Here is a 26,242-nt window from a genome sequence, read left to right as displayed (position 1 = left end):
CCTCAATGAACTCCCCCCCCCCCCCGTTTCCCTTCCCCAAATGTGCAGGAGTTTTGTTAACGCAGCAGAGATTCATTTATTGTTTACTTAGATTATTAAATACTACTCCCCCTCTGTTCAAGACCACCCAGAGCATCTTAAGATAATTTAAAATGCAAACATCAACTTCTAGATAATAAAATCCAGGGCAAATATGCCGTAGACCAAAACCAATGACATGTTCAGTCAAAAACTGTATCCTTCAGTAAAATAAACATCTGGCCAGGAGTCAACATAAAATCTAAGAACAGCAGGAGGCTACATCTTAAGTGATGGAGTAGCACTCTGAATATGCCCAGGCGCACTTTTTATTATGGCTTTGCATTTTCAGTGGCTAAAATCTGAGATTTGGTGCAGAGCTTGGGAACAGAGCGCAGGGAGTCTGACTTCACCCCCTCTTCTTTTTCTTTGTCCACCTCTTGCCCCCTTCCCATGATTTGCAGCGACAGTCTAGGAACCCTGGTGGCATAGAATCAAGCTGCCCTTTTCTCATTCCCCTTCTGAGTTAAATTTTAGGCAACCTCCCCTTGCCTCACTGATACCTTTGTTGTGAACAGCTGTTTGCTCACAAAACCAGAGTCACGATGACTGACTTCCCCCAGACTCTGCCTCGGAGGAGCAAGTGACATCTTCTCCATTGCATATCAAGGGGCAGAGACTGCAGTAATAGTGCCTGCTCAGGGCTAACCGGCAAGTGTCGGCGGAGGCTCTGCTCTGAACTGGACCAAGATCCATTACCTGGAATGAGGCTTCCACCTGGTGGGGGGGGGGTCCCTGAGATCAAAGGACGGATTTTCTGTCGATGAAAAAGCTATCGAATATCTCCAGGCTTACCAGCATATGTGTACATCCATCATCTTTCTGGTTATGGGGGCTCAGATCAGCCTTTCTGGCCCCATTCATTCTGTGTCTGCTTTTCTCCTTCCTCTTTCAGGCAGCCTCTCTGTCGTTTAGGAGTCTCTTATATTCTGCTTAATTTTTGTTTCTTCTTCTTCTTCCTCCTCCCCTTTGGACTGTCTCATTCAGAAGACCCCAGATACATCCCTCTCTGCCATTTCATCCGTTCTGGTTTTCTAGGCCTTTACTGAAGGTGCTGTGTCCCCCCCCCCCTCCATCTTTCCAGATTCAGAGAGAAGCCTGATTTATGAGGACATCCATCAAGACAAAGAGCTGCAGGAGGCTGAGGACCTCGGCTGGAGCTCCAGTGAGTTCGAAAGCTACAGCGAGGACTCCGGGGAAGAGACCAAGCCGGAGGTGGAAGCTGCTAAGCCAAAAGTGTCCTTTCAGCCGAAGGTAAGAGCAGGGAGAGAAAGAGGATCCTGTCCTCCAGCTGACGGCCCAAGAGCCACACCAGCCGAAACGCCTCTCTGGTGCCAGGAAACCACACCCAGGTCCCTTGCACACTTGGAGCTCTTGGTAGAGATGAACACGCACGAACCAGCCTTGTCCTGAATCAGACCCTCTTGGTCTATCAGAGTCGGTATTGTCTACTCAGACTGGCAGAAGCTCTCCAGGGTCTCAGGCAGAGGTCTTTCACATCACCTACTGCCTGGTCCTTTAACTGGATCCTTAACAGATGCTTTCACTGGAGATGCCGGGGACTGAACCTGGGACCTTCCACATGCCAAGCAGAGGCTCTACCACTGAGCCACGGCCCCTCTTTACAGCTCTCCAGGGTCTCAGGCAGAGGTCTTTTCCATCCCCTCCTGCCTGGTCCTTTAACTGGATCCTTAACAACAGATCCTTTCATTGGAGATGCCGGGGATTGAACCTGGGACCTTCTGCATGCCAAGCAGAGACTCTACCACTGAGCCATGGCCCCTCTTTACAGCTCTCCAGGGTCTCAAACGGAGGTCTTTCCCATCACCTACTGCCAGATCATTTAACTGGATCCTTAACAGATCCTTTCACTGGAGATGCCGGGGATTGAACCTGGGACCTTCTGCATGCCAAGCAGAGGCTCTACCACTGATCCGCAGCCCCTCCCTTTATTCTTTTGGAAATTCTCCCCATATTTTGCAGCAACCACCTACGGGCTGTGGCTCCCGTTGTAAAGTCATGCAACTGTTTCTCCATTCCGGTTTAACTGGGAGAAATTGTAAGGCTAATTCCAGACTTGGCCCAAGTGCCGTCCGTTGCAGCCTTCTGCCCCTTCGGGTAGTTTGCATCTCCCTCCCTCTCCCGTTAGTGATGTGAGCGGCATGTGGATAAAAAACATGTGCCGTCCCATTAAGGTGGTCTATCAGTGCCTCTGCGGGTGGGGGCCAGTCGGCCAAGGAGGCAAGAGGACGGCATGAAGGTGGGGAAGGAGCTGTGAGCTGCGGCCCGCTGGACATGTGCGCTGCTCTGCTCCTCCGTCAGAAATTAAAAAAACAACAACCCTGAAATGTTGCCTCCATTTAAGGAACAAGATATGGAAATTAGGCATGGCAAATTTGGGAAGCATCCCTGGCTCTTGGGAGAGGCCTTTCATTTAATTAAGCACAGGGTGCTGCCTTATACTGAATCAGACCCCCCCCCCCCCCTTCGGTCTCTCCAGAAGAAGAAGAAGAGATTGGGTTTATACCCCATGGCCCTTCACTACCCAAAGGAGTCTCAGAGCGGCTTACAAACTCCTTTCCCTCCCCCTCCCCACAACAGACAGACACCCTGTGAGGGAGGTGGGGCTGAGAGAGCTCTTTCGAGGACTGCCCGTGAGAGAACAGCTCTGAAAGGACTTGTGACTGACCCAAGGTCACCCAGCTGGCTACATGTGGAGGAGTGGGGAATCAAACCCGGTTCTCCCAGATTAGAGTCCGCACACTTAACCACGACACCAAACAGGTGCTTACCGGCTGCTCAGACTGGTAGCAGCTCTCCAGGGTCTCAGGCAGAGAAAGGCCTTCCCCATCACCTCCCCCCCCCCAGGATCCTTTTGAGATGCTGCTGGGGACTGAGCCTGGGGCCTTCTGCGTGCCACTGGAGTGCAGCCCTCCCCTTCCGCACTCTTGAGGGCTAGAAATGTACGGGATGAAAAGAAAGTGAAGGGTTTTATTGAGGTACATGATCTGGATGGACCTTGGCTTTATTTTGGTCGTGACGGTGATGGGAGCACCGGCGGGGTGGGGTCGGGGGTCTGCATCTGGCTAGGGCTTGTTCTAACCCTGCTGTGAAGCTGAGGACTGCCGCTGGTGCTCCTTGTGTTGGCTGCTTACTGGGATCTCTCTCTGCCTCTCTTTCCTCCTCCTGCTGCTGCTGCTGCTGCTGTCGCTGCTTCTCCTTCTGTGCTGGCGCTGGCTTTTGGGGGTGGAAGCTTTCTCCAGACCTGCACAGGCTCAAGGAGAGATACTCCAGGACTAAGAGGGACATTCTGGCTTTGAGAGTTGGGGGGAGAGACATGCAAGAGCTGAAGCAGAGATACGATTGCAAGGTACTGCCCTTCTTCTTCTTCTTCCAGACCCTTCCTCAGGTGACCTCCTTGCCGTCTGTGCGCAACGTGCTCTCTGTTTCATCTCGCCCTTTGCCGCCTCCTTTTTCGGGTTTGCCGCAACATTACCCTCCTTCGGGGGGGGGGGGGAGGCACTTCAAGCTGGCAGATTGCAGGGGCAGGTTTTTTGCCCCGTGTTTGAGGAGAGGGTCATTAAGTCACACCGGAAACAGTTAGCAGCTGAGTGCGGTCCCCTTTCCCAAGGGCCGCGCAGAGCTGAGGGAGCGACAGAAAGTGGGGGGTTATCAATGCTCCCTCTAAGCTGTGGAGTCTTGTGAGCAAAAACTCTACTTTGTGAGCGACAGGCATTAAAGTGGTGAGCCAGCAATTTGGCCGCTGCATAAATTAGTTTGATCTGGAGCCCCATCCTTCCTGAGCTCAGACAAAAATGTGTGAGCTGGAGGCTAAAAAAAACATGAGCTCACTCACACTAACTCAGCTTAGAGGGAACACTAGTAGTGCTATGAGGAAATGCGGCTGCCATGTGATACGTTTGGGGCAGAACCTGTGCTGGGCTCCGGCCAGTGATGTTGTTGAGGTGCGAGCACAGCAGGGTAGCCGTAATTCTGAATAGAAGGGGAAGAGCTGGGCACTGAGATATGATGCCGTGGAATTTTATTTATTTACTTACTCGCTTAATATATGCCCTGCCCGTCTCCCCAGTGGGGACTCCGAAGCGGCTTATGTCGTTGTCCTTTCCTCCATTTTATCCTCCCAACAACCCCGTGAGGTAGGTTAGGCTGAGAGCACGCCATCAGCCCAAGGTTCCCCAGCCAACTTCCAGGACCAGGTCTCCCAGCTGCTAGTCTGGTGCTCTAACCAATACACTGCTCTGGCTCTCTCCTCTGAAACTGGGCTGTTGCTGCTGAGCAGCCTCTGACAGAAAGTTGGGCGAGACCAGCCTTCAGGCAGTCCCTTCCTGCCTTGCCAGATCTAAGCCCCCAGGCTGCAGCGTGTGGCCACGCGGTGAGGTCAAGCCATTAACAGTCTTTTCACTGATTGCAAAGGCCTGTGGGGCTCACTGGGCAGCAGGGATTGCAAAAACTGTTATCCTAGAAGAGGCCTTCCACCTTGTGTGCAAGAGAATGCCTCTTCTGCCACAATACTTGCTGTGATACAAGTGAGCACCTGTGGGGAAAGAAGGATTTTTTCTCTCTCTTCAGAATCATAGAATCGTAGAGTTAGAAGGGACCTCCAGGGTCATCTAGTCCAACCCCCTGCACAAGGCAGGGAATTCACAAACACCTCCCCCTCCACACCCGCGGGGACCGCTGTTCCACACCCAGAAGATGACAAAAAGACCCCTCCAGGATCCCCAGCTAGACTGGCCTGGAGACAGATGGCTTCCTGACCCCAGAGTGGCAATCGGCATTTCCCTGGGCGTGTCAGAAAGGGCCACGAGAACTAAGCCCTGAGGCAGCCCTTCCTGCCCTCCCTCTCACAATCTGCCTCAGTTCACAGAATCTGCATTAGTGGAAATGATGTAACGGTAATGGTTTCCCTTGCTCGAAAGCCAGTCGAGTCCGACTCTAGGGTTGCGGTGCTCATCTCCGTTTCCAAGCCGAAGAGCCAGCACTGTCCGAAGACGTTTCCGTGGTCATGTGGCTGGCATGACTAAACACCAAGGCGCATGGAACGCTGTTCCCTTCCCACTGAAGTGGTACCTATTTATCGACTTGCAATTTCTTGCTTTCGAACTGCTAGGTTGGCAGTTGATGATGACCTCTTCTTTAAATACTTAAAACTCACATGACTGATAAACTGTGCTTTCTTTTATTGAATGTCAGCTCAATTTAGCACTTTAAAAATGTAATCCCCCCTCATCCTGAAGTCCCCCGGACCATTCAAAATGCGTACCAAACTCTAGCAATCTTTCTAGCACTTCTCCAAAGGCCGGCGGGAGGGGGAGGCGTCCTTTCATCCCCAGAGGAGACATCTAGTGAAAGGACTGAGGAGGTACCTGCAGCGTCTCTCATTCCTCTCCCCTCTTTCCCGATCCTGCAGATGACACAGCTGATGAAAGCAGCCAAGAGCGGCACCAAGGATGGGCTGGAGAAGACGAAGATGGCCGTCATGCGGAAAGTGACTTTCTTGCACAAGAAAGAGGTCCCAGGTAAGGCTGCGCTTTCTGTCGGGCCAGAGGTCCACACAGGGCTTGACTGAGTCACCCCCAAGCTAAAAGGGAAATAACAAACACCCCAAAACCCAAACCAACCCAAAGGGGGTCCTGAGCCTGAGAAGCAGACAGGGAAGAAATGTGGACAGAAGCAAGTCATTAAATTTGTCGCGCTCTTGATTTTAAAATAAGAAATTCCAAGGCGGTTTCTGACAGTTGAAGACATAAACCAAACAAGCATGCTATAAAATAATCAGTGGCGATTAAAGGGGGAGAAGCTGGCGGTGGGAACAAGAGTGATGAAGCCCCTTCTGAAATAGGTTAATGGCGGCAGAACAAGAGGAGGAGGACCCATCGTGTATGTCGGCTGGCAGCAAAGAGACCAGGAACCAGGAGCAGTGCTCCCTCGAAGCCATGGAGTCTTGTGAGCAAAAATTCTACTTTGTGAGCTACTGGCATTAAAGTTGTGAGCGAGCGATTTGGCTAATGCATGAATTAGTTGGCTCTGGAGCCATCCTTCCTGAGCTGAGACAAAAATGTGTGAGCCGGAGTCTAAAAAACTGTGAGCTGGCTCACACTAACTGAGCTTAGAGGGAACACTGACTAGGAGCACAGTGGTGAAGGCAAGAATTGGGAGGGTGGAGCAGCAGCAGAAGGCAGGCGTTGCCCAGAAAGCCTCGTTGCAGTTAACAACAAGAAGAAGAGATTGGATTTATACCCCCCCCTTCACTCAGAGCAGCTTACAAACTCCTTTCCCTTCCCCTCCCCACAACAGGCACCCTGTGAGGTAGGCGGGGCTGAGAGCTCTCTCTCGAGAACTGCTCCTGAGAGAACAGCTCTGAAGGAACTTGCGACTGGCCCAAGGTCACACCAGCAGCTGCATGTGGAGGCGTGGGGAATCAAACCCATTTCTCCCAGATTAGAGTCCGTGCACTTAACCGTGACACCAAACTGGCTCTTGGCTTGGAAGTGAGATGAAATCCAGCTTGGTGCCGGGGCTGTTGGAGGGGAGGGGCAAGCAGAGCAGGGCCGCTAGAGAAGCTGCCCAGGTTGGGGGAGGGGGGTGAGGCAGGCTTCCTGGGAAAGGTGGCCTTTGTGGGGTGCAGCTGGCACCTCACCGGCGTTCTCGGAGTGGGGGGGAGAGGGTGGAGGCGTGGGAGGCGGTGGGAAGCTTTTGGGGGCAGTGAAAGGCAGAAGGGGAGGTCTCCGGGGCAGGGGCCAGGAAGGGGCGGGGGGGGGGGGGGGGGGGCAGCCCTGCAAAGGGTTTTGTACGCTGAGGGCATCCCCCAGTTCGCCCCTTCTTGGATACACAGCCGCACGTCAGAGCCAGCAAGGAAATAATGAACGCGGGTTGGTTGTGCAGACTTAAACCACCCTGTGTCTTTTTCACTCCCCGGGGACTCGGGGGCCACTTGCAGTGGCCAGGCTTCCATGGAGCAACCTCACGCCATTGCTTCAGGCGGCTGCTTCCTGTAGATGGCGCCCTTTCCCCGCACCCGGCCTGCAGTTGCGTCCCGTCCTCCTGGGAGGGACGAGAGCCGCTGAAGGGGATCCTTTCTGGCGGGCTGCTTCTACACAGGCACTGACGCCCCTCCCCAACCCCCGGTGTTCCCTCTAAGCTGAGTGGGTGTGAGCTGGCTCACAGGTTTTTTTAGCCTCCAAGATGACAGAGCATCACTTGCCCCAGAGTCCCTATCTATACCTTGTGGCTAATAGCCACTGATGGACCTCTGCTCCATATGCTTATCTAATTCCCTTTTGAAGCCGTCCATGCTTGTAGCTGCCACCACTTCCTGTGGCAGTGAATTCCAAGTGTTAATCACTCTTTGGGTGAAGAAGTACTTCCTTTTATCCGTTCTAACCCGACCGCTCAGCAATTTCATGGAGTGCCCACGGGTTCTTGTATTGTGAGAAAGGGAGAAAAGTACCTCTTTCTCTACCTGCTCTTTCCCATGCATAATCTTATAAACCTCAATCATGTCACCCCTCAGTCGTCGTTTCTCCAAGCTAAAGAGCCCTAAGCGCCTTAACCGTTCCTCATAGGGAAAGTGTTCCAACCCTTTTATCATTCGAGTTGCTCTTTTCTGCACTTTTTCCAAAGCTATAATATCCTTTTTAAGGTGTGGTGACCAGAATTGCACACAGTATTCCAGATGAGGTCGCACCATTGATTTATATAGCGGCATTATGATATTGGCTGATCTGTTTACAATACCCTTCCTAATAATCCCCAGCATAGCATTGGCCTTCTTTATTGCAGTCACACACTGTCTCGACATTTTCAGTGAGTTATCTACTACAACTCCAAGATCTCTCTCTTGATCTGTCTCTGCCAGTTCAGACCCCATCAACGTGTATTTATAGTTAGGATTTTTGGCTCCAATGTGCATCACCTTGCACTTGGCCACATTGAACCCCATTTGCCATGTTGACGCCCACTCGCCCAACTTTGACAGATCCCTTTGGAGTGCCTCACAATCCTCACTGGTTTTCACCACCCTGAACAACTTCGTATCATCCGCAAATTTAGCCACTTCACTGCTTACTCCCAACTCCAAATCATTAATGAACAAGTTAAAAAGCAGTGGACCAAGTACTGATCCCTGTGGTACCCCACTGCTTACACCCCTCCACTGGGAGAACTGCCCATTTATACTCACTCTCTGTTTTCTATTAATTAGCCAGTTTTTGATCCATAAAAGGACTTGTCCTTTTATCCCATGATTTTTGAGCTTGCTTAGGAGCCTTTGATGAGGAACTTTATCAAAAGCTTTCTGGAAGTCAAGGTAAACAATATCTATTGGATCCCCCTTGTCCACATGTTTGTTCACCCCCTCAAAGAACATTAACAGGTTAGTGAGACAAGATCTTCCCTTACAGAACCCATGTTGAGTCTGCCTCAATAGGTTTTGTTCATCTATGTGCCTACTAATTCTTTCCTTAATAATGGTTTCCACCAATTTACCCGGTATCGACGTCAGACTGACAGGCCTGTAATTTCCCGGATCTCCTCTGGAACCCTTTTTAAAGATGGGAGTGACATTAGCTACCTTCCAGTCCTCAGGAATGGAGGCTGATTTTAAGGAGAGATTACATATTTTTGTCAGGAGATCCACAAGTTCACAATTGAGTTCTTTCAGAACTCTTGGATGTATGCCATCTGGGCCTGGTGATTTATCAGTTTTTAAGTTGTTTATCAGTTTTAGGACCTCCTCTCTCGTCACCTCAATCTGACTCAGGTCTTTCAACACCCCTCCTGAAATCAGTGGTTCTGGAGTGGGCAAGCACTTCTCATCTTCCACAGTGAAGACGGAGGCAAAAAATGCATTTAGCTTCTCAGCCATTTCCCTATCATCCTTCAGTACTCCTTTTACCCCTTGGTCATCCAAGGGCCCCACTGCCTCCCTGGCTGGTTTCCTGTTTCTAATGTATTTGAAGAAAGTTTTATTGTTGGTTTTTACGTTTTTTGCTATATGCTCCTCATATTCCCTTTTTGCATGCCTGACCACAGACTTGCATTTTATTTGCCATAGCCTGTGTTCTGTTTTATCAGCCTCACTGTGACTAGCTTTCCACCGCTTAAAGGAATCCTTTTTACCTTTTACAGCTTCCATTACTTTGTTTGTTAACCATGTAGGCTTTTTCTTATACCTGTTTGTGCCTTTCCTAACCTGCGGAATATATTTTATTTGAGCTTCTAGAATTGTAGTTTTAAACAGTTTCCAAGCTTCCCCAATGGTTTTGACCCTTTCTACTTTTCCCTTCAGTTTCCTCCCCACATGTCCCCTCATATCAGAAAAATTACCCCTTTTAAAGTTAAAAGTGGTTGTGTGAGTCTTTTTGGCCAATTCCCTATTTGTACAAATGTTGAACTCAACAACATTATGATCACTGTTTCCAAGTGGTGCAATCACTTTTACATCTCTCACCAGGTCTTGAGTGTTACTTAGGACCAAATCAAGGATCGCCTCTCCCCTGGTAGGTTCCGTGACCATCTGCTCCATAGCACAGTCATTTAGAGTGTCTAGAAACTCAATCTCTTTTTCCCGGCTAGAACACATAGTGACTCACACATTTTTTGCCTTCGCTCAGGAAGGAGGGCTCCAGAGCAAACTGATTTATGCAGTAGACAAATGACTCGCTCACTTGAATGCCAGCAGCTCGCAAAGTGGGATTTTTGCTCACAAGACTCCACAGCTTAGAGGGAGCACTGGTTGGGACTTCTCTGAGGAGACCCCCCCCCCCCCAAACACAACACAACACACGCAGCCCGCCCCTTGGGAAGGCAGCCGGGCCTGCCACAGGGAGGCCAAATTGACCGACCAGGCTGAGCCCTGGGCAGTGTTCCCTCTAAGCTGAGTCGGTGTGAGCCAGCTCACAGTTTTTTAGCCTCCGGCTCACACATTTTTGCCTCAGCTCAGGAAGGGTGGGGCTCCAGAGCCAACTAATTTATGCAGCAGCCAGATCACTCACTCACCACTTTAATGCCAGTTGCTCTCAAAGTGGAATGACAGGCAGGCCCCCTTCTCAGCTCTTCTGAGCCCCGAGGGGGGAGGGTGTGGCGGCTCAAGGGGGGGACTCAGATCTGGGAGGCTGCGTTTCAGACCTTCTCCCCACCAGGCTGGCCCCCTTCTCAGCTCTTCTGAGCCCCGAGGGGGGAGGGTGTGGCGGCTCAAGGGTGGGACTCAGATCTGGGAGGCTGCGTTTCAGACCTTCTCCCCACCAGGGAAGATTTTGGGGCCGTCACATCCTCTCCGCTGCTTGGCGGCATCGTTGTGCTGCTAAGAGGGGAAGAGAGGAGAATGCCAGCTCCCATTTGAGAGAACGGTGGGGTCGAAATGATGCAGATGATAGACGACCTTCTGCAGGTTGCACGGCATGCAAAAGAGTTTGACACACGTGGGCTGGGCCAGGCTGATCTCCTTCCCTGTCTTGGTAGCTGCACGTGGGGAAGCGCGGGTGAAATCGTCGCGGCCTGACTGCAGAAGACCCCAGGAAGCCCTCCAGAACCGCACTTGGGCTTTCAGTTCAGAAACCCGCCCCGCCTGTGTCTCGAGGCCTGAGTGCTTTCCTGCTGGGTCCAAGGCTTGAAGCGAGGGCGTGCTGGAGACCCACACCAGGCATGGCCAAGGGGGCCTGAGCAGGGCGCCACACCCCTCACCGAAGTTCCCCCCTGAGGGTGAGCAGCCTCCCTATTCAAATGGGCTGGCGTGCAGAGGAAAGGACCGTGGCCGCCTCTGTGGAACTGACTTTAGCGCTCAGGGGGAGCTTCCCACTCTCTGATCCTCCTGCCTCCTGCCGGGGGGAGAGATGGGGAGGACGCAGTGCTCCCTCTGAGCTGAGTTAGCGTGAGCCAGCTCACAGTTCTTTAGCCTCCAGCTCACACATTCTTTGTCTCCGCTCAGGAAGGAGGGCTCCAGAGCAAACTGATTGATGCAGCAGCCAAATCGCTCGCTCACCACTTTAATGCCAGGAGCTCACAAAGTAGAATTCTTGCTCACGAGACTCCACAGCTAAGAGGGAGCCTTGGGGAGGAGGCTGGCCAGGCCTCTGGGTCTCTTCCAGGAAACTCCTCATTTAATCATGACCTAAAACGAAGTTTCTCTTTCGCCTTCCTGCTTTCCTGAGTGTCACCAGCCAAATTCCCCCGTCTGGCAGACGCAACAGAGAAGCCTTCACCTAAGTTTGTCCCAGAAGTCTAACTTTCGGTTCTGCTATGTTAGCCGTCCGTCCCCCACCCCAAACACACACATGTGACGGTCCCCTCTGTTGCCACTTTGCTTCTGTGGAGATCTCCCAGGCGTCAAAATGTGCTGCAACTTAATCAACCTGCCCCTCAACCCCCCACCCCCACCCCTTCCATGAGCTAAGAACATAGAGAGTGCAGAAGAAAGTGTTTTCAGAGGAAGAGTGAGCTCATCATTGCAGTTAAAAAAATTCTCTGCAGAACCTGGGGATAATGGTTATGCAGTGTTCCCTCTAAGCTGAGTTAGTGTGAGCCAGCTCACAGTTTTTTAGCCTCCGGCTCACACCTTTTTGCCTCAGCTCAGGAAGGAGGGCTCCAGAGCCAACTAACTGATGCAGCAGCCCAATCGCTCGCTCACAACTTTAATGCCAGGAGCTCACAAAGTGGAATTTTTGCTCACAGGTCTCCACAGCTTAGAGGGAGCATTGGTTATGGGGAATATTCGAAACCAGATGGGGTGACTTCAATCTTCTGTGATCATTGATTCTTTTTATTGGAACCTGCCCAGGTCCACTGATGATTGTTCAGTTTAAAAGCAAAGCCTCTTAATGGCACAGGCATAGCCTATCAGGGATCCTGCATTCTTGCCTAAGAATTTAAATGCGGCCTCAGGTCAAGTTCTGCCCAGTCCAGTTTTGTTGGCAAGGCAGGCGAACCCCTCTGCAGTGCCCCAGAAACTGACCAAGGGTCCTGCAGTAGACTGGGACGTAATGTTCTGTGCAGAGAAGGATGATAGTTGTGTAGGTTGCAACTGTGGTAGATTCCCCCCCCCTTTCTCAGGGAACGTGTGGCTTGACTCCCTTGCTCGAGTCATCTCAGCCAGTTTCATTCTGCAAGTCTCTTCTGGCGATGGCTGTCCTCTCAGATTCTGGTCTGGATCACGTGGGACAATCTGTGCCTGGGGAGAGCTTATTTATTTATTATTTATTATTTTCAATTTGTATCCCGTCTTGCCGGTGCAGACTGGCTTGTGAGTGGATGGTTTTCTGCTGGGCAAGATGTTTAGGGATGCCACCTCCGGATTAGGAAATCCCGGGAGATTTGGAGGTGAGGCCTGAGGTGGGTGGGGTTTGGGGACAGGACGGACCTCAGTGGGGTATAATGCCGTAGAATCCCCTCCTCCCAAACCAGCCCTTTCCTCCTGGGGCACTGATCTCTGTTGTCTGGAAATCAGTTGTAATTCTGGGAGATCTCCAGGTTGGCAACCCTGGTTGGTGTTACAAAGGCTTGAGGAAGGCTGTGTGAATTTGTTTTGTGGATCTTTCTAAGGCTTAGCAGAGAGACTGTGCGCCTTGGCGTCTAGTCATGCCAGCCACATGACCACGGAGAAGTCTTCGGACAGCGCTGGCTCTTTAGAGATGAGCCATCCCTAGAGTCGGATTCAACTGGCTTTCGAGCAAGGGAAACCTTTACCTTTACCTAGAGGAGGGGGTGCACTTTTAGATATTACCCCTCATTTCCAGAAAGCAAGGAGGGTCTTAACTGGATGGGCTTCCCTGGGGAGGGGGTAATATCTAAAAGCAACTCCTGAACTGAGCATTTGCACATCCAGCCCGAGCCCCAGATGGGAAAGTACAGAGTTCCTTTCTTTGCAACTGTACAGAGATCTGTGGGAGTCCCGAGTGCAAGACATCCGTGACCACAAAGACCACTTCCTTGATCCTTCCGAGGGATTGCAAAACGTTACTGGGGTGACCAAAGAACTTGCTGACAGGGTTGAAAAGCACTGATTGGGGGGGGGGGGGCTCTTTTGTTCTTTAGAAAGTTCTGCTGACACTTTTGTAAATAAATTAGCAACCGGAAAGAAGGTGAGGGCGGTGCGGACCTGGAGCAGGGTCCTCAGATGCGGTTGCGAGACGGTCCTGTGGGTGGAGCCTTGAGCGCAGTGCCGCCTCTGAGCGCTCTTCGACGAGAACAAGCGTGGGGGCTTGTTGGTAACGTGAGGGGAGTAAGCGCTGTCTTCTGCTAACGCTTCCGACTTCGTAGGGGACGGAGAGCCCGGCAGGATTGCGCCAGAGATGGGACGGAAGCGCTCTCTTTCCTGGACGGGGGAGTTTTCCAAGGGCCTCAAGCTGACCTCAGAGAGAGGTACTGGTCCAGCCACACGAGCCTGGATCCTGTCTCAGCTCAGTCCACTGAGTCGAGTGTGCATGGCTTGCTGTGGAATGGTGTCTGCTGGCAGGCCCCCACTCCTAGGAGGAGATGGATGCCGGAGCTCACGCCACTCTGGAATCAGTGCAGTCTATACATGCCCAGGGATACCCTTGCCAGACAAATTGTGTGGAAGTCCTGCTCCTTAACACACACAGCCTTGTCTCCGGAACATCGCAAGGATGGCGGCTGGCTGTTGTGATGCTGTATAATGGGACAAGAGCCAGAGGAGTTAGCCGTGTTGGTCTCTTGCTGCAAAACAGTAGAAAGTCTAGTAGCACCTTTAAGACCAACAAACTTTATTGTAGCATAAGCTCTCGAGAAACACAGCTCTCTGATGATGAAGAGAGCTGTGTTTCTCGAAAGCTTATGCCATAATAAAGTTTGTCGGTCCTAAAGGTGCTACTGGGCTTTCTACTGTATGGGACAAGGCACTCCGTGTGTACTCAGAGGCCCTCTCCCCTCTTTTGCCTGCTGACTAAAATAGAGGGAAATGTGTTGTCCCAGGCCCTGACCCATGAGCTTTCCTGCCAGATTCGCGAAGGCTGGCTTCAGAGATCCATGTGTGGGGGAGGGCAGGACTTCTGTATATGCCCAGAGGCCCTCTCCTCCCCCTCAAGCATGCAGGGCCAGAGGAACAAGCAGGACGGTTTGCTCTCTTCACTCAAGATGTAAAGGGGGAAGCAGTGGAGCCCTACTGCCGCACTCTGTACCTGCTCAAGGCAGCAGCGGATGTGAGGCCGATTCCCTGGGTGAAGAGAAGAGCCCTCCAGTGTTGCCTCTCTTGGAGAATGCCTCTGGGCATGTGCTGCTCTTCACCTCCACCTAAGCCACGGCCACCAGCAGGCATCCAGCCCTGTGGGGCGGAGCAGGGAGCCAGGCGTTTCGCTTAGAGGCTGTGGCTCCCAGGTGGGGATCAGCCCCAGTAGCTCTCGTGCGCCAAGTGAAACTCCGGAGCACCAGCTTGGACTCTTGTCTTCGTGCACTTTTGGCCATGTTCACAAGGTATTTGGCAGCGTGAGGCCTCTGCTGTGATGCTTGCTCGTCAGTGGATTGTGCTTCGAGCAACTTCCACGTTGTGTGTTGCTGCCCTTGCTCACCCCCCACCCCCCCACCCCGGCTTGTTGCTATCCCTCCTTCTGCTGCAGCTGTCAAACCTTAGATTGTAAGCTCAGTGGGGCAGGGGTCTGTTTCTTGTTCTTTGTAGAGTCTCTGTGTGTGTTGTGTTGCTTTGTGAAGCGTCATACGGCTTGCCTGTGGTTTGCCAAGTGAACTGGCAATAAGAGAATCTCCCCCCCCCCTTCACGCTGCCTTGTCTGTATTCCTTTTGCCTGTCGTCTTGCAAAACATTTTCATTTATCCTCAGGAAGGAAAATCTTGGACTCAGGCTGCGGTGACACACACTAAGTAATCCACTTTCAGTCCACTTTCAGTGCACTGTCCAACTGGATTTTACCGTGAGAACTGGCCTCAGTCAGCTGCAGGCAGCCTTTGCAGACTGACCGCTCCTCCCCACGTGAGCGAGGGTCACCACACTTCTTGTGGCCCACGAGTCAAGCAGCGTGTCAGTCGGCACTCCAGACTTCCCAGGTTTTCTGCAGTAGTTGCTGTTCCCCAGAAGCGCGGAATGTCACAGGCTTCTTGCTGCTGAGCCCGCTTGGGTCTTTGCTTGCGCGGGGTCTGGGCTTCGTCATGTCCCTCCTCCTCCCTCTCTCTCTCTCTCTGTGTGTCTTTCTCTGAGGCTGCTTCCGTTCTGGGCCCTCCGCCCTGGGCGGCTGGCGTCCTGAGTGAGCCAGGCAGCTGTTCCAAAATTAGGGAAGGAAAAAGGTCAGCCTTGCCATCGCCGGACTATTCCTGTCCCCCCTCCGATTTCCGCCCCCTCCGCTCGGCTGCTGACGCGCTCCCCTTTTCCTCCTCCGCCACCAGCGCAGCCCGGATCCCTCGGCCCTTGCCCTGCCTCAGCAGCTCCTGCTGCGCTGGATGCAGGAGGCCTGAAGCTCAGATGGGAACTCAGCTGGCGTGAAGAGGGGGAAGTGGAGGGACAGGCAGCGCTCACTGGCGGGGGCTGGGGGGTGGTCGGGTGGCCTGGGCACAATGTGGAGGAAGCGGCACCGCATTGGCAGCAGGGACTATGTCGTGGTGCACAGCTCTACATCTTCCTCTTCGTCTGCCTCAGGTAAGGCTCTGTCTGCCCTCCCGCTTGGCTGGTGCCTCCTCAAGGGCTTGCGAGCGGCTGTCCCTTTCTCCCTCCAGCCAAGAGCGAAGCTGGGGTCGAGCTTCCTTCTTTCCGTTGCTTCCTTTTGCTACGCTCAAGAACCCTGTGGCCTTCCGGGCATCTCGGCCAGAGGGTGGCCTTTTGTGCTTAAGCTCTCCTGGAGGAATGTGGCTCGAGCCTCTTGCGCTGCAGGTCCTGATCCACAGAGTGCTGCTCCTGCGCTTGCGCTGACTCATGGTTTCAGTGGCGTCGGCTGATCTCCATTGGTAGGCCTGTGCAGGAACGGACGGTTCAGCCTCTGGGGAGCAGCCACTGATTGGCTAGGGATGTGTAAGGCTGTGATTCGTATTATCCCTCTCTCTTGCTTACACGAAATGTTAACAGAGGTCCTTCCACTATGAGCTGCTGCACCCCTAGGCGCCTTCTTTGAGTCTGGAACCAAAGGCCTGCTGAAAACCCTGCCTTCTGTTGAGTCGGACCATCATTCCAGACCAGGCCGAGTGTTTCACACTCTGCCTGGCAGCAGCTCTCCGAGTCCCCCGTGGGCAAAGGCCTTTCCTAGCCCGGCTGTTCTCCATGCAGCAGCACTCCCCTAAGAGCCTGCTCCGATTGGCGGTGGCTCCCCAGCTGAGGCCTGGCCATCTCCAGAGAGGCCCGCGCTCTGACACCCAGCAGTGACCCCGGCCGTGGTCTTTAAAGGAGGTTTACAGTGCAGTCCTAAACAGCGACACGCTCCTCTCAGCCCATTGACTTTAATGGACTCAGAAGGGTGTAACGCTCTTTATGCTTGCATGGTAAGTGCAGGGTCTGTGCACGCGTGGTCTGATACTGGCATGCTCTGTGAGTTTGTGTGTGTGTTGGGGAGGCTGCACATATTCAGAGGAGCTCTCTTGTAAAACAGTGCTGGGTTGCCGTGAAGTGCGCATGAGAAAGCATTTTGTGTGCTGCCATTCGTCGGAGAATTGCTCACGATCTGGCGCAGGAATGTTGTCTGTGGGGAGAAAACGATGTCTTCGTTGCGAGCGGTTGTGGTATTACTAGGACAATACGAGCGTCATCTGAAATAAAGGGATGAGGCAGCTGTCTGGCATGCCCCCCAAAGCATCTTGGGAACTGGGCTGAGCGGTGGCGATTTGTTTCAGGGCTTTTGCTTACTCATCTTTTGACCTCGAGCTGTTTTGTACACAGTAACGCTCTGAGGGGCAGAGTTGCTGCCCCCCAAACACGGTGGCTTCAAGCTGAACTTTTGCAAAGCACAGTCCTACGCACAGGATCATAGTGCAAGTCCTGCGTGTGGAATTCAGAGCTGCCTTTCCACTCCCTGGCCCTCCGCCCCCTCTCCTCCCTCCCTCCTGTCCAGTGTCGACCCCTTCTCACATGCAGCACATGACCCCTGGCCAAGCACCCCCTCCCGGGTACATGCTTCCCCGGTATTTTCCCTCTCATAAGAACATAAGAGAAGCCAATGTTGGATCAGGCCAATGGCCCCTCCAGCACTCTGTGTCACACAGTGGGCAGAAATACCAGGTGCCATCAGGAGGTCCAGCAGTGGGGCCAGGACAATAGAAGCCCTCCCACTGTTGACCCCCCCCCAAGCACCAAGAAGACAGAGCATCCCTTGCCCCAGACATAAGAACATAAGAGAAGCCAATGTTGGATCAGGCCAATGGCCAATCTAGTCCAACACTCTGTCACACAGTGGCCAAAAATGCCAGGTGCCCTCAGGAGGTCCAGCAGTGGGGCCAGGACACTAGAAGCCCTTCCACTGTCCCCCCCCCCCCACAAGCACCAAGAATACGGAGCATCCCTTGCCCCAGACTGAGAGTTCCTATCGATACCTTGTGGCTAATAGCCACTGAGGAACCTCTGCTCCATACGTTTATCCAGTTCCCTCTTGAAGCCGCCCATGCTTGTAGCTGCCACCACCTCCTGTGGCAATGAGTTCCATGTGTTAATTTTGCCCCTCTCAGCCTGCCCTCCCCTGCCTGGCTCCCTGTTTCTCACTCCCTGTGGATCCCTCAGCCTCGTCTTCCCCAGTTCCTCACCTCCTTGCGGCACATCGCCTTTCCAGTCCTTTGTACTTGTACGAACCCTTTCCCCTTCATCAAACCACCCTCCAGGGCCTGAATTGATTTTCCGCATACTCTTCGTATTCAGAGGTGAACCTGACATGATGTCACAGCATGTTGGCCGATGTCTGGAGAAACATGTGCAGCTGATAGGTAGTTTTTGGACAAAAGGTTCCTCCTTGAGCCTTTTGGGAAAAGGGAGGGTTTTTTTTTAATATATTCTCATAAGAACATCATCAGAGCCCTGCTGGATCAGACCAGTGGTCCGTCTGGTTCAGCATCCTCTCATGAGGACTTTAGGCTTAGACGCCAGTAGCTGGGTTTGAAGAAAGCACCTGTGTTGGTGGGCCGGCATCTCTGGATGTGGGGGTGTGATGTGATGCACAAGCCGACTGTACCTGAGAAATTCTCCCTGTTATGGGGCCATTTAATATACTAACTTTTGCTTGTTGTATCTGGTTGGTAATAACAAAACGTTTTCAGCATTTTGCATTTCCCCCCCACTGGGTGAATTTTGTGTGTGTGTGTGCATTCCCCAGGCGACTCGGAAGAGGAGGACATGGGATTTCTGGAGGTCTCCGTCACGGATATGAAGCACCCGCTTCCCGAACTGGGCCCCATGCCGGAAGGGCTGAGCCCTCAGCAGGTCAGTGCTGGGACCGTGGCCTGGGCCACATTCAAGGCCAGGGGAGCCCAGGCCAGCGTTCCCTCTAAGCTGAGTGAGTGTGAGCCAGTTCACAGTTTTTTAGCCTCTGGCTCACACATTTCTGTCTCAGCTCAGGAAGGGATGGGGCTCCAGAGCAAACCGATTTATGCAGTGGGCAAATCGCTCACTCACCACTTTAAGGCCAGGAGCTCACAAAGTGGAATTTTTGCTCACAAGACTCCACGGCTCAGAGGGAGCATGGTAGCCCCCTACCCCACAGAGGTAGGGGCTTGTTCAAAAATGGCCTCTCTTCTTGAGTACTTAGGTTCTTGTTCTGTTGAAGAGCTATTCAGCTGTAGCAAGTAGCAAGGCTGGAACTGCTGAGAGTACGGGGTGTGTGTGTGTGTGTGTGGGGGTTGCTCAACAGGGGTGTGTGTTCCCATAGAGTCCACCCTTCAGAGGGGCTGTTTTTTCGGGGGAACCGGGCTCTGTCGTCTAGGGGTCTGTTATAATTCTGGGAGAACTCCAGGTGCCCCCCCCCAATACTGGCAACTCTACTGGGTGGTGACCTGAGATGATACACAGTCTGTTTTATCTGGAGATGCCAGGGGTGAACCTGGGCTCTTCTGCACGTGCTCTGCCATCCAAGGAGAGGGAAACCCAGGCTGAAATGCCACCCTGCTGCGGTGATCTCAAGCCAATTGTTTTCTCTCACTGGAACACGCCTCCCAGGGTGAAAACGGAAAGTGGGGGAAAGGACCATGGATGCTGGCTGGAGCAGCCACGGCTGTAAGCAGAGTGGAGGTGGGCTCCAGTTGTGGGTCAGCCCTTGGGCACGTCACTGAGTGAATATGTGCAGCCATTTATCAGGTGGACCCCCCCCCCCCAAGCATTTGGCAGATTCTCAAGGGTTAAGAGTTGCAGGAAGGCAGAGGCAAAGAGTTATGTGTATTTCGGAAGTTCACTTGTGGTCTTGAAAACTTTAACAGAATTAAATATGTGTGGCCTTCTCTAGTTTGGACAGTTCTGGAGCAGGGCTCCCTCTAAGCTATGGAATCCTGTCAGCAAAAATTCTACTTTGTGAGCTCCTGGCGTTCAAGTTGTGAGCGAGCCATTTGGCCACTGCATAAATTAGTTTGCTCTGGAGCCCCATCCTTCCTGAGCGGAGACGAAAATATGTGAGCCAGAGGCTAAAGAACTGTGAGCTAGCTCACACTAACTCAGCTTAGAGGGAACGCTGTTCTGGGCTCTCCACTTTAATGGGGCTCCCTTTTTCTCCCTGTGGAGTGAGCATGAAATAGAGATGGCAGTGTGTTCTAAAATCGTACTGCGGCAGCCACAAGAAGAAGAAGAAGAAGAAGAAGAAGAAGAAGAAGAAGAAGAAGAAGAGATTGGATTTATACCCCGCCCTTCACTACCAGGAGGAGTCTCAGAGCGGCTTACAAACTCCTTTCCCTTCCCCTCCCCACAACAAACACCTGGTGAGGCAGGTGGGGCTGAGGGAGCTCTCGACAGAAACTGCTCTTTTTTCAAGAACAGCTCTTGTCAGAACTACGGCTTGCCCAAGGTCATCCACCAGGTGCAGGTGGGGCCGGCAGAGAGCTCATTCCCCTGCAGGGGGGCTGCGCCTGCAGGGTCTGGTGTGGCTAGCAAGGGAGGCTGCAGAGGAGGACGCGCAAAGGGAGAGTTCTGTGTGAGCCTTAAGTGGGTGAAGCCCTCGATTCTCCTCCTCCTACCCCGATCTGTAGTCATTCATGCATTGGGAGTGAGTCATGACTTTTTCAGGGCTTGCTTCCATAAGAAGAGGCTTTTGGCCGGAGCTCGGCAATGGAATATTGTGTTATCTGTTGCCAAGACTCTGTGCTAGAATGTTTGTGCTAACACAAAAGAGGAGAGCACCTCTGGAAAAATGCCGGCATCTTTCCCCTTGGCCCTCTCCCCCCAGATATCTGGGGACTGGGGAACAGGGCTCCCATGACAGAGTTGCACAAGTGGGCTCCGATTCTGCGCAGCAGCTGCCCTGCCCGAGTTTTATCATAGGGAACAGGCCCAAGCTAGCAGCCGTTCACCTCATCCTGCGGCAACGAGTTCCAAAGTTTATTCTGTGGCAGAAAAGTCTTAAATCTACTGTGCACTTAGTGGGACCCTGTACAGTGCTTACTGTACAATGCTTATTGAGAGCCAGTTTGGTGTAGTGGTTAAGTGCGCAGGCTCTTATTTGGGAGCACTCCTCCACTTACACCTGGCTGGATGACCTTGGGCAAGCCGTAGTTCTGATAAAAGCTGTCCTTGAAAAAGAGCAGTTTCTGTAAAGAGCTCTCTTATCCCCACCTACCTCACAGGGTGTCTGTTGTGGGGAGGGGAAGGGAAAGGAGTCTGTAAGCTGCTCTGAGACACCTTTGGGCAGTGAAGGGCAGGGTATAAAGCCAATCTCGTCTTCTCTTCTTCTTCTGTTATGGTTTGGACTCCTTCCTGTTCCCCTTTGCCTGCAGCTTCTTCTGCCTCTCTCTTATCTCCTGCTCCAACTCTCTTGTCCTTTTCCTCCCCACGCATGCCACAGGTGGTGCGGCGTCACATCTTGGGTTCCATTGTGCAGAGCGAGCGGAGTTACGTGGACTCCTTGAGGCGGATCTTGCAGGTGAGAGGGCTGCCTCGTTTCTCATGCGGCTGATGCGACCTTTGGGCCTCCTCCAGTCCCAGGGGTGCCTGCCCCCCCCATCCCCCCACCCCCCCGTCCACCGTGACACCTTTCAGGGTATTGTTGGTGTGGAACCCCCGGTGGAAATGTGCTTCGGCAAGAAATTGGTGACACCATTAAATATATATATATTAAACCCTTTCAGAAAGTGACTTTTTGGCCTATCTATCAAAATTTGTTTTAGAACAAGAGGACTATGTGGTGGAAAATATCCAAACTGTTTCAGTAGCCTTCACTGTAATAAGCTGACCAAGGCTTTGGATATTATGTACATAAATAGGTGAACATTATAATATATGTATGCCCCAAGGAAGACCGGTAAGAGAGACATTTGGAGTTCATTTTATGTCTTGGGGAATAGTTGGAGACCTGATATTCATTCATTCATTCATTCATTCATTCATTCATTCATTCATTCATTTCATTTATTGCTCTTATGACTACCATCTTGAGCAGTTCAACAACAAAGCAGCAATAAGAGGAAAAATAATGATAGCAATAATAAATGATAGTAACAGTAATAGTAGTGACAGTAGTAGTAACAGCAAATACAAGAAATACATCATAAATGCCAATAAATACAGCAGATGCACCTGAACGGCTAAAACGTCAAGTTATCCATATCTAATTATCTGTTAGATTTGATTGCATAAGAGAAAAACTTAGCAACAGCCAGGGTAGTATCTTGCTCGCTTCCAGCCAAAAGAGTCTGTAGCTTACAAAGGAGACCTGATATTAAATATACAATAGGATTTATTTTTGCAACTTTTGTGCTTCTCTTAGTGGAACCAAATGAAATCATTCCTCTCAAAAGATACGCAAAATGTTACAAGGCCAGAACAATTAGTCCAGCAGGAAATGACAAAAATATTAACAAAATAACAAGTGAAATAATAAAATGTTTTAAATAAATAAAACCCATGAAAAAAGGGGAAGAAAAACTAAACCGACCTAGCACGAGCCAAAACCTCCACAGGAACTTTAGAAAACTAGTAAGGTGCCAAAAATTAAAAACAACAATAATTAAAGACAAAATTAAAGGTAAAGGTTCCCTTGCTCGAAAGCCAGTTGAATCCGACTCTAGGGTTGCGGTGCTCATCTCCGTTTCAAAGCCGAAGAGCCAGCGCTGTCCGAAGACGTTTCCGTGGTCATGTGGCCGGCATGACTAAACACCAAGGCGCACGGAACGCTGTTACCTTCCCACTGAAGCGGTACCTATTTATCTACTTGCAATTTCTTGCTTTCGAACTGCTAGGTTGGCAGGAGCTCCATCATGCGGCAAGTTGGGTCTCGAACTGCTGAACTACTGACCTTCCACAGCCTGCAGTTCAGCGTCTTAACCACTTTAGCCACCACAGCTCCATAGACAAAATTACACGTGGTTATTTCAAAAACAGTTAAAAACCTTGTAGGGGCCCAAGTAAAACCTCATGATATAGTCAAAGAGACAAATGCCCTAATAAAAAAAATAAAAACCAAACATAGGACATGATTTTTCTCTCCCCATCTTAATTTGCATTAATGCAGTTAAATTTAATTAAATACATTGTAAAAATCCTTGTACCTCTTCTAACATCTGTTTGTATTCTGAAAGCAAAGCACCCAAATGTCTGCAGATTGCTATCTCATTAGAAATTTATTTATTTATCAAACTTATACCCCGCCCTCCCTGCGAGCGGGCTCAGGAAATTGCTTCGTTTTGCTTATTATCCTTTTTTTCCTGGTACCTTTTATGCATAATAGCAAAAAAACCAACCCCATTTAGGGGGCAGCAACAAAAGAGGGACCAGGGTGTGTTCTAAGAACATCAGAAGAGCCCTGCCGGACCAGAGCAGTGAGGGTCCACCTAGTCCAGCATCCTGCCTCACACAGTGGCCAGCCAGTTCCTATGGAGGGCCAGCAACAGGGCATGGAGGCCGAGGCCTTCCCCTTAGAAGAACCTCAGAAGAGCCCTGCTTGGAGGCCGAGGCCTGATAGGAACCTCAGAAGAGCCCTTGCTGGATCAGACCAGGGAGGGTCCCTCTAGTCCAGCATTCTTGTTTCACAGAGTGGCCAGCCAGTTCCTCTGGAGGGCCAGCAACAGGGCATGGAAGCCGAGGCCTTCCCCAAATAAGAACCTCAGAAGAGCCCTGCTGGATCAGACCAGTGAGGGTCCACCTAGTCCAGCATCCCGTCTCACACAGGGGCCAACCAGTTCCTCTGGAGGGCCAACAACAGGGCAGAGAGACTGAGGCCTTCCCCTGATGAGAACATCAGAAGAGCCCTGTTGGATCGGACCAGTGGTCCATCTGGTCCAGCATCTTGTCTCACGCAGTGGCCAGCCAGTTCCTCTGGAGGGCCAGCAACAGGGCAGAGAGGCCGAGGCCTTCCCCTGATAAGAACATCCCGTCTCTCACACAGTGGCCAACCAGTTCCTCTGGAGGGCCAACAGCAGGGCACAGAGGCCGAGGCCTTCTCCCAGGCCCGTAGCCAGGATTTTTAAAATTGGGGCATTTGAATTTCTTAGGGGGCACTGGCTAATCAAATTATTAATCTGGGGGAGAAGGCTGTGACACCCTGGGTTGGATGGGGAGTCAGGGGGCCTTGCCAGCAAGTCAGGGGGCCTAGCCCCGAGAAGCCCCACTGTAGCTATGGGCCTGCCTTCCCCCGAGAAGAACCTAAGAAGAGCCCTGCTGGATCAGACCAGTGGTCCATCTGGTCCAGCATCCTGTCTCACACAGTGGCCAACCAGTTCCTCTGGAGGGCCAGCAACAGGGCATGGAGGCTGAGGCCTTCATAGGAACCTCAGAAGAGCCCTGCTGGATCAGACCAGTGAGGGTCCCTCTAGTCCAGCCTCCTGTCTCACACAGCGGCCAGCCAGTTCCTCTGGACGGCCAACAACAGGGCAGAGAGGTCAAGGCATTTCCCTGATAAGAACATCAGAAGAGCCCTGCTGGATCAGACCAGGGAGGGTTTATCTAGTCCAGCATCCCGTCTCTCACACACTGGCCAACTAGTTCCTCTAGAGGGCCAACAACAGGGCAGAGAGGTCTTCATAAGAACATAAGGGAAGTCCTGCTGATCAGACCAGTGGTCCATCTAGTCTCATCCAGTGGCTGACCAGTTCTTCTGGAGGTCCAGCAACAGGGCGTAGAGGCTGAGGCTTTCATACGAACAGAAGAAAAGCCCTGTTGGATCAGACCTGTGGTCCACCTAGTCCAGCATCCCGTCTCACACAGTGGTCAACCAGTTCCTCTGGAGGGCCAACAACAGGGCAGAGAGGCCAAGGTCTTCCTCTCATGTTGCCTCCTGGCTCTGGGATTCAGAGGATTAGTGCCTCTGAATGTGGAGGTTTCCCTCAGTCACCATGGCTAGTATCCACTGATAGATTTATCCTGTTTGAACCTATCTAATCTCCTTTTAAAGCTGTTTATTCCAGTGGTCATCCCTATATCCCCTGGCAGTGAATTCCACATTTTAATCATTCTCTGTGTAAAGTAGTATTTCCTTTTGTCCGTCCTGAACCTCCTGCCCATCAGCTTCATTGGATGCCCTGGAGTTCTAGTCTTTTGGGAGAGGGAGAAGGATTTCTCTTTATCGCCCCCCTCTCATAAGAACATAAGAGATGCCAATGTTGGATCAGGCCAAAGGCCCATCCAGTCTAACACTCTGTATCACACAGTGGCCAGAAATACCAGGTGCCATCAGGAGGTCCACCAGTGGGGCCACGACATTAGAAGCCCTCCCAATGTTGACCCCCCCAAGCACCAAGAAGACAGAGCATCACTTGCCCCAGAGCCCCTATCTATACCTTGTGGCTAATAGCCACTGATGGACCTCTGCTCCATATGCCTATCTAATTCCCTTTTGAAGCCGTCCATGCTTGTAGCCGCCACCACTTGCTGTGGCAGTGAATTCCAAGTGTTAATCACTCTTTGGGTGAAGAAGTACTTCCTTTTATCCGTTCTAACCCGACTGCTCAGCAATTTCATGTAGTGCCCACAAGGAGTTCTTGTATTGTGAGAAAGGGAGAAAAGTACTTCTTTCTCTACTTGCTCTTTCCCATGCATAATCTTATAAACCTCGATCATGTCACCCCTCAGTCGTCGTTTCTCCAAGCTAAAGAGCCCTAAGCGCCTTAACCTTTCCTCATAGGGAAAGTGTTCCAACCCTTTTATCATTCTAGTTGCCCTTTTCTGCACTTTTCCCAAAGCTATAATATCCTTTTTAAGGTGTGGTGACCAGAACTGCACACAGTATTCCAAATGAGGTCGCACCATCGATTTATATAGGGGCATTATGGTATTGGCTGATCTGTTTTCAATACCCTTCCTTCCTAATAATCCCCAGCATAGCATTGGCTCTCCACCCATTCATGATTTCTAACCAGTGCTGTGTGCTTCTTCCTGCTCTGGCCTGAACAGGATTACAGAAACCCTCTGATGGAGATGGAGCCCAAAGTCCTCAGTGCCCGCAAGTGCCAGGTGGTTTTCTTCCGGGTCAAAGAGATCCTCCAGTGCCACTCCATGTTCCAAATCGCCTTGTCTTCACGTGTTGCCGAGTGGGACACCACGGAGAAAATCGGTGACCTCTTTGTGGCCTCGGTGAGTTCTCGCAGGACAGCTGTCGGAACAAGATAGCCTTTCTGCCCAGGCTTCTCATCCTTCAGGTCTGTGTTTTGTGGGCCAGGAGCTTCCTCCCCATCCCTGGAGACACGGCTCCCTTTCCCAGAACAGAAACACAGGTGGGAGGGGCAGGGGGAAGAAGTGAAGCAGTCCAGTCTCTGGAGCCCAGGAGAACTAGAATGCAGGCATCAAGATTTCTTTGGAATTCAGTCAGTGTACTTCAGTCGAAGTCGCGAAGGAGTCGATATCCTTGGGCCCAAAGTGGCAGAAAGGGCCTGCCTTGGCAGTGTAGAAGTACTTCCTAGTTGCTCCCGGGTTATTTACAATGCAAGCCGTGTGTGGGGCCTAATTCTCTCCCCCTTTGTCCTCCCTTCCTCGGTGTCTGTCTTCATCTGTCCAGTTTTCCAAATCGATGGTGCTGGATGTGTACAGCGAATATGTCAACAACTTCACCACCGCCATGTCCCTGATCAAGAAGGCCTGCCTCACCAA

At 51.7% G+C, this 26,242-nt stretch overlaps 1 protein-coding gene across 1 annotated transcript in view; it reads left to right on the top strand.

Moving 5' to 3' along the window:
* The window catches only part of ARHGEF10L (Rho guanine nucleotide exchange factor 10 like), a 116,088-nt gene that overhangs the window by 30,165 nt on the left and 59,681 nt on the right, over positions 1 to 26,242 (top strand). The window contains 6 exon segments of the mRNA XM_015412628.1: positions 1,163 to 1,332; positions 5,510 to 5,618; positions 18,342 to 18,448; positions 21,009 to 21,086; positions 25,550 to 25,729; positions 26,151 to 26,238. Of these exon segments, the coding sequence (XP_015268114.1) occupies positions 1,163 to 1,332; positions 5,510 to 5,618; positions 18,342 to 18,448; positions 21,009 to 21,086; positions 25,550 to 25,729; positions 26,151 to 26,238 (732 nt within the window).

The sequence above is a fragment of the Gekko japonicus genome, unplaced genomic scaffold (genome assembly GCF_001447785.1).
Source record: "Gekko japonicus isolate JY-2015 unplaced genomic scaffold, Gekko_japonicus_V1.1 scaffold131, whole genome shotgun sequence".
NCBI classification, from domain to species: Eukaryota; Metazoa; Chordata; class Lepidosauria; order Squamata; family Gekkonidae; genus Gekko; species Gekko japonicus.
The sequence above is the reverse complement of the archived record's forward strand: the minus strand, read 5'-3'. Positions and strand labels throughout refer to the sequence as shown.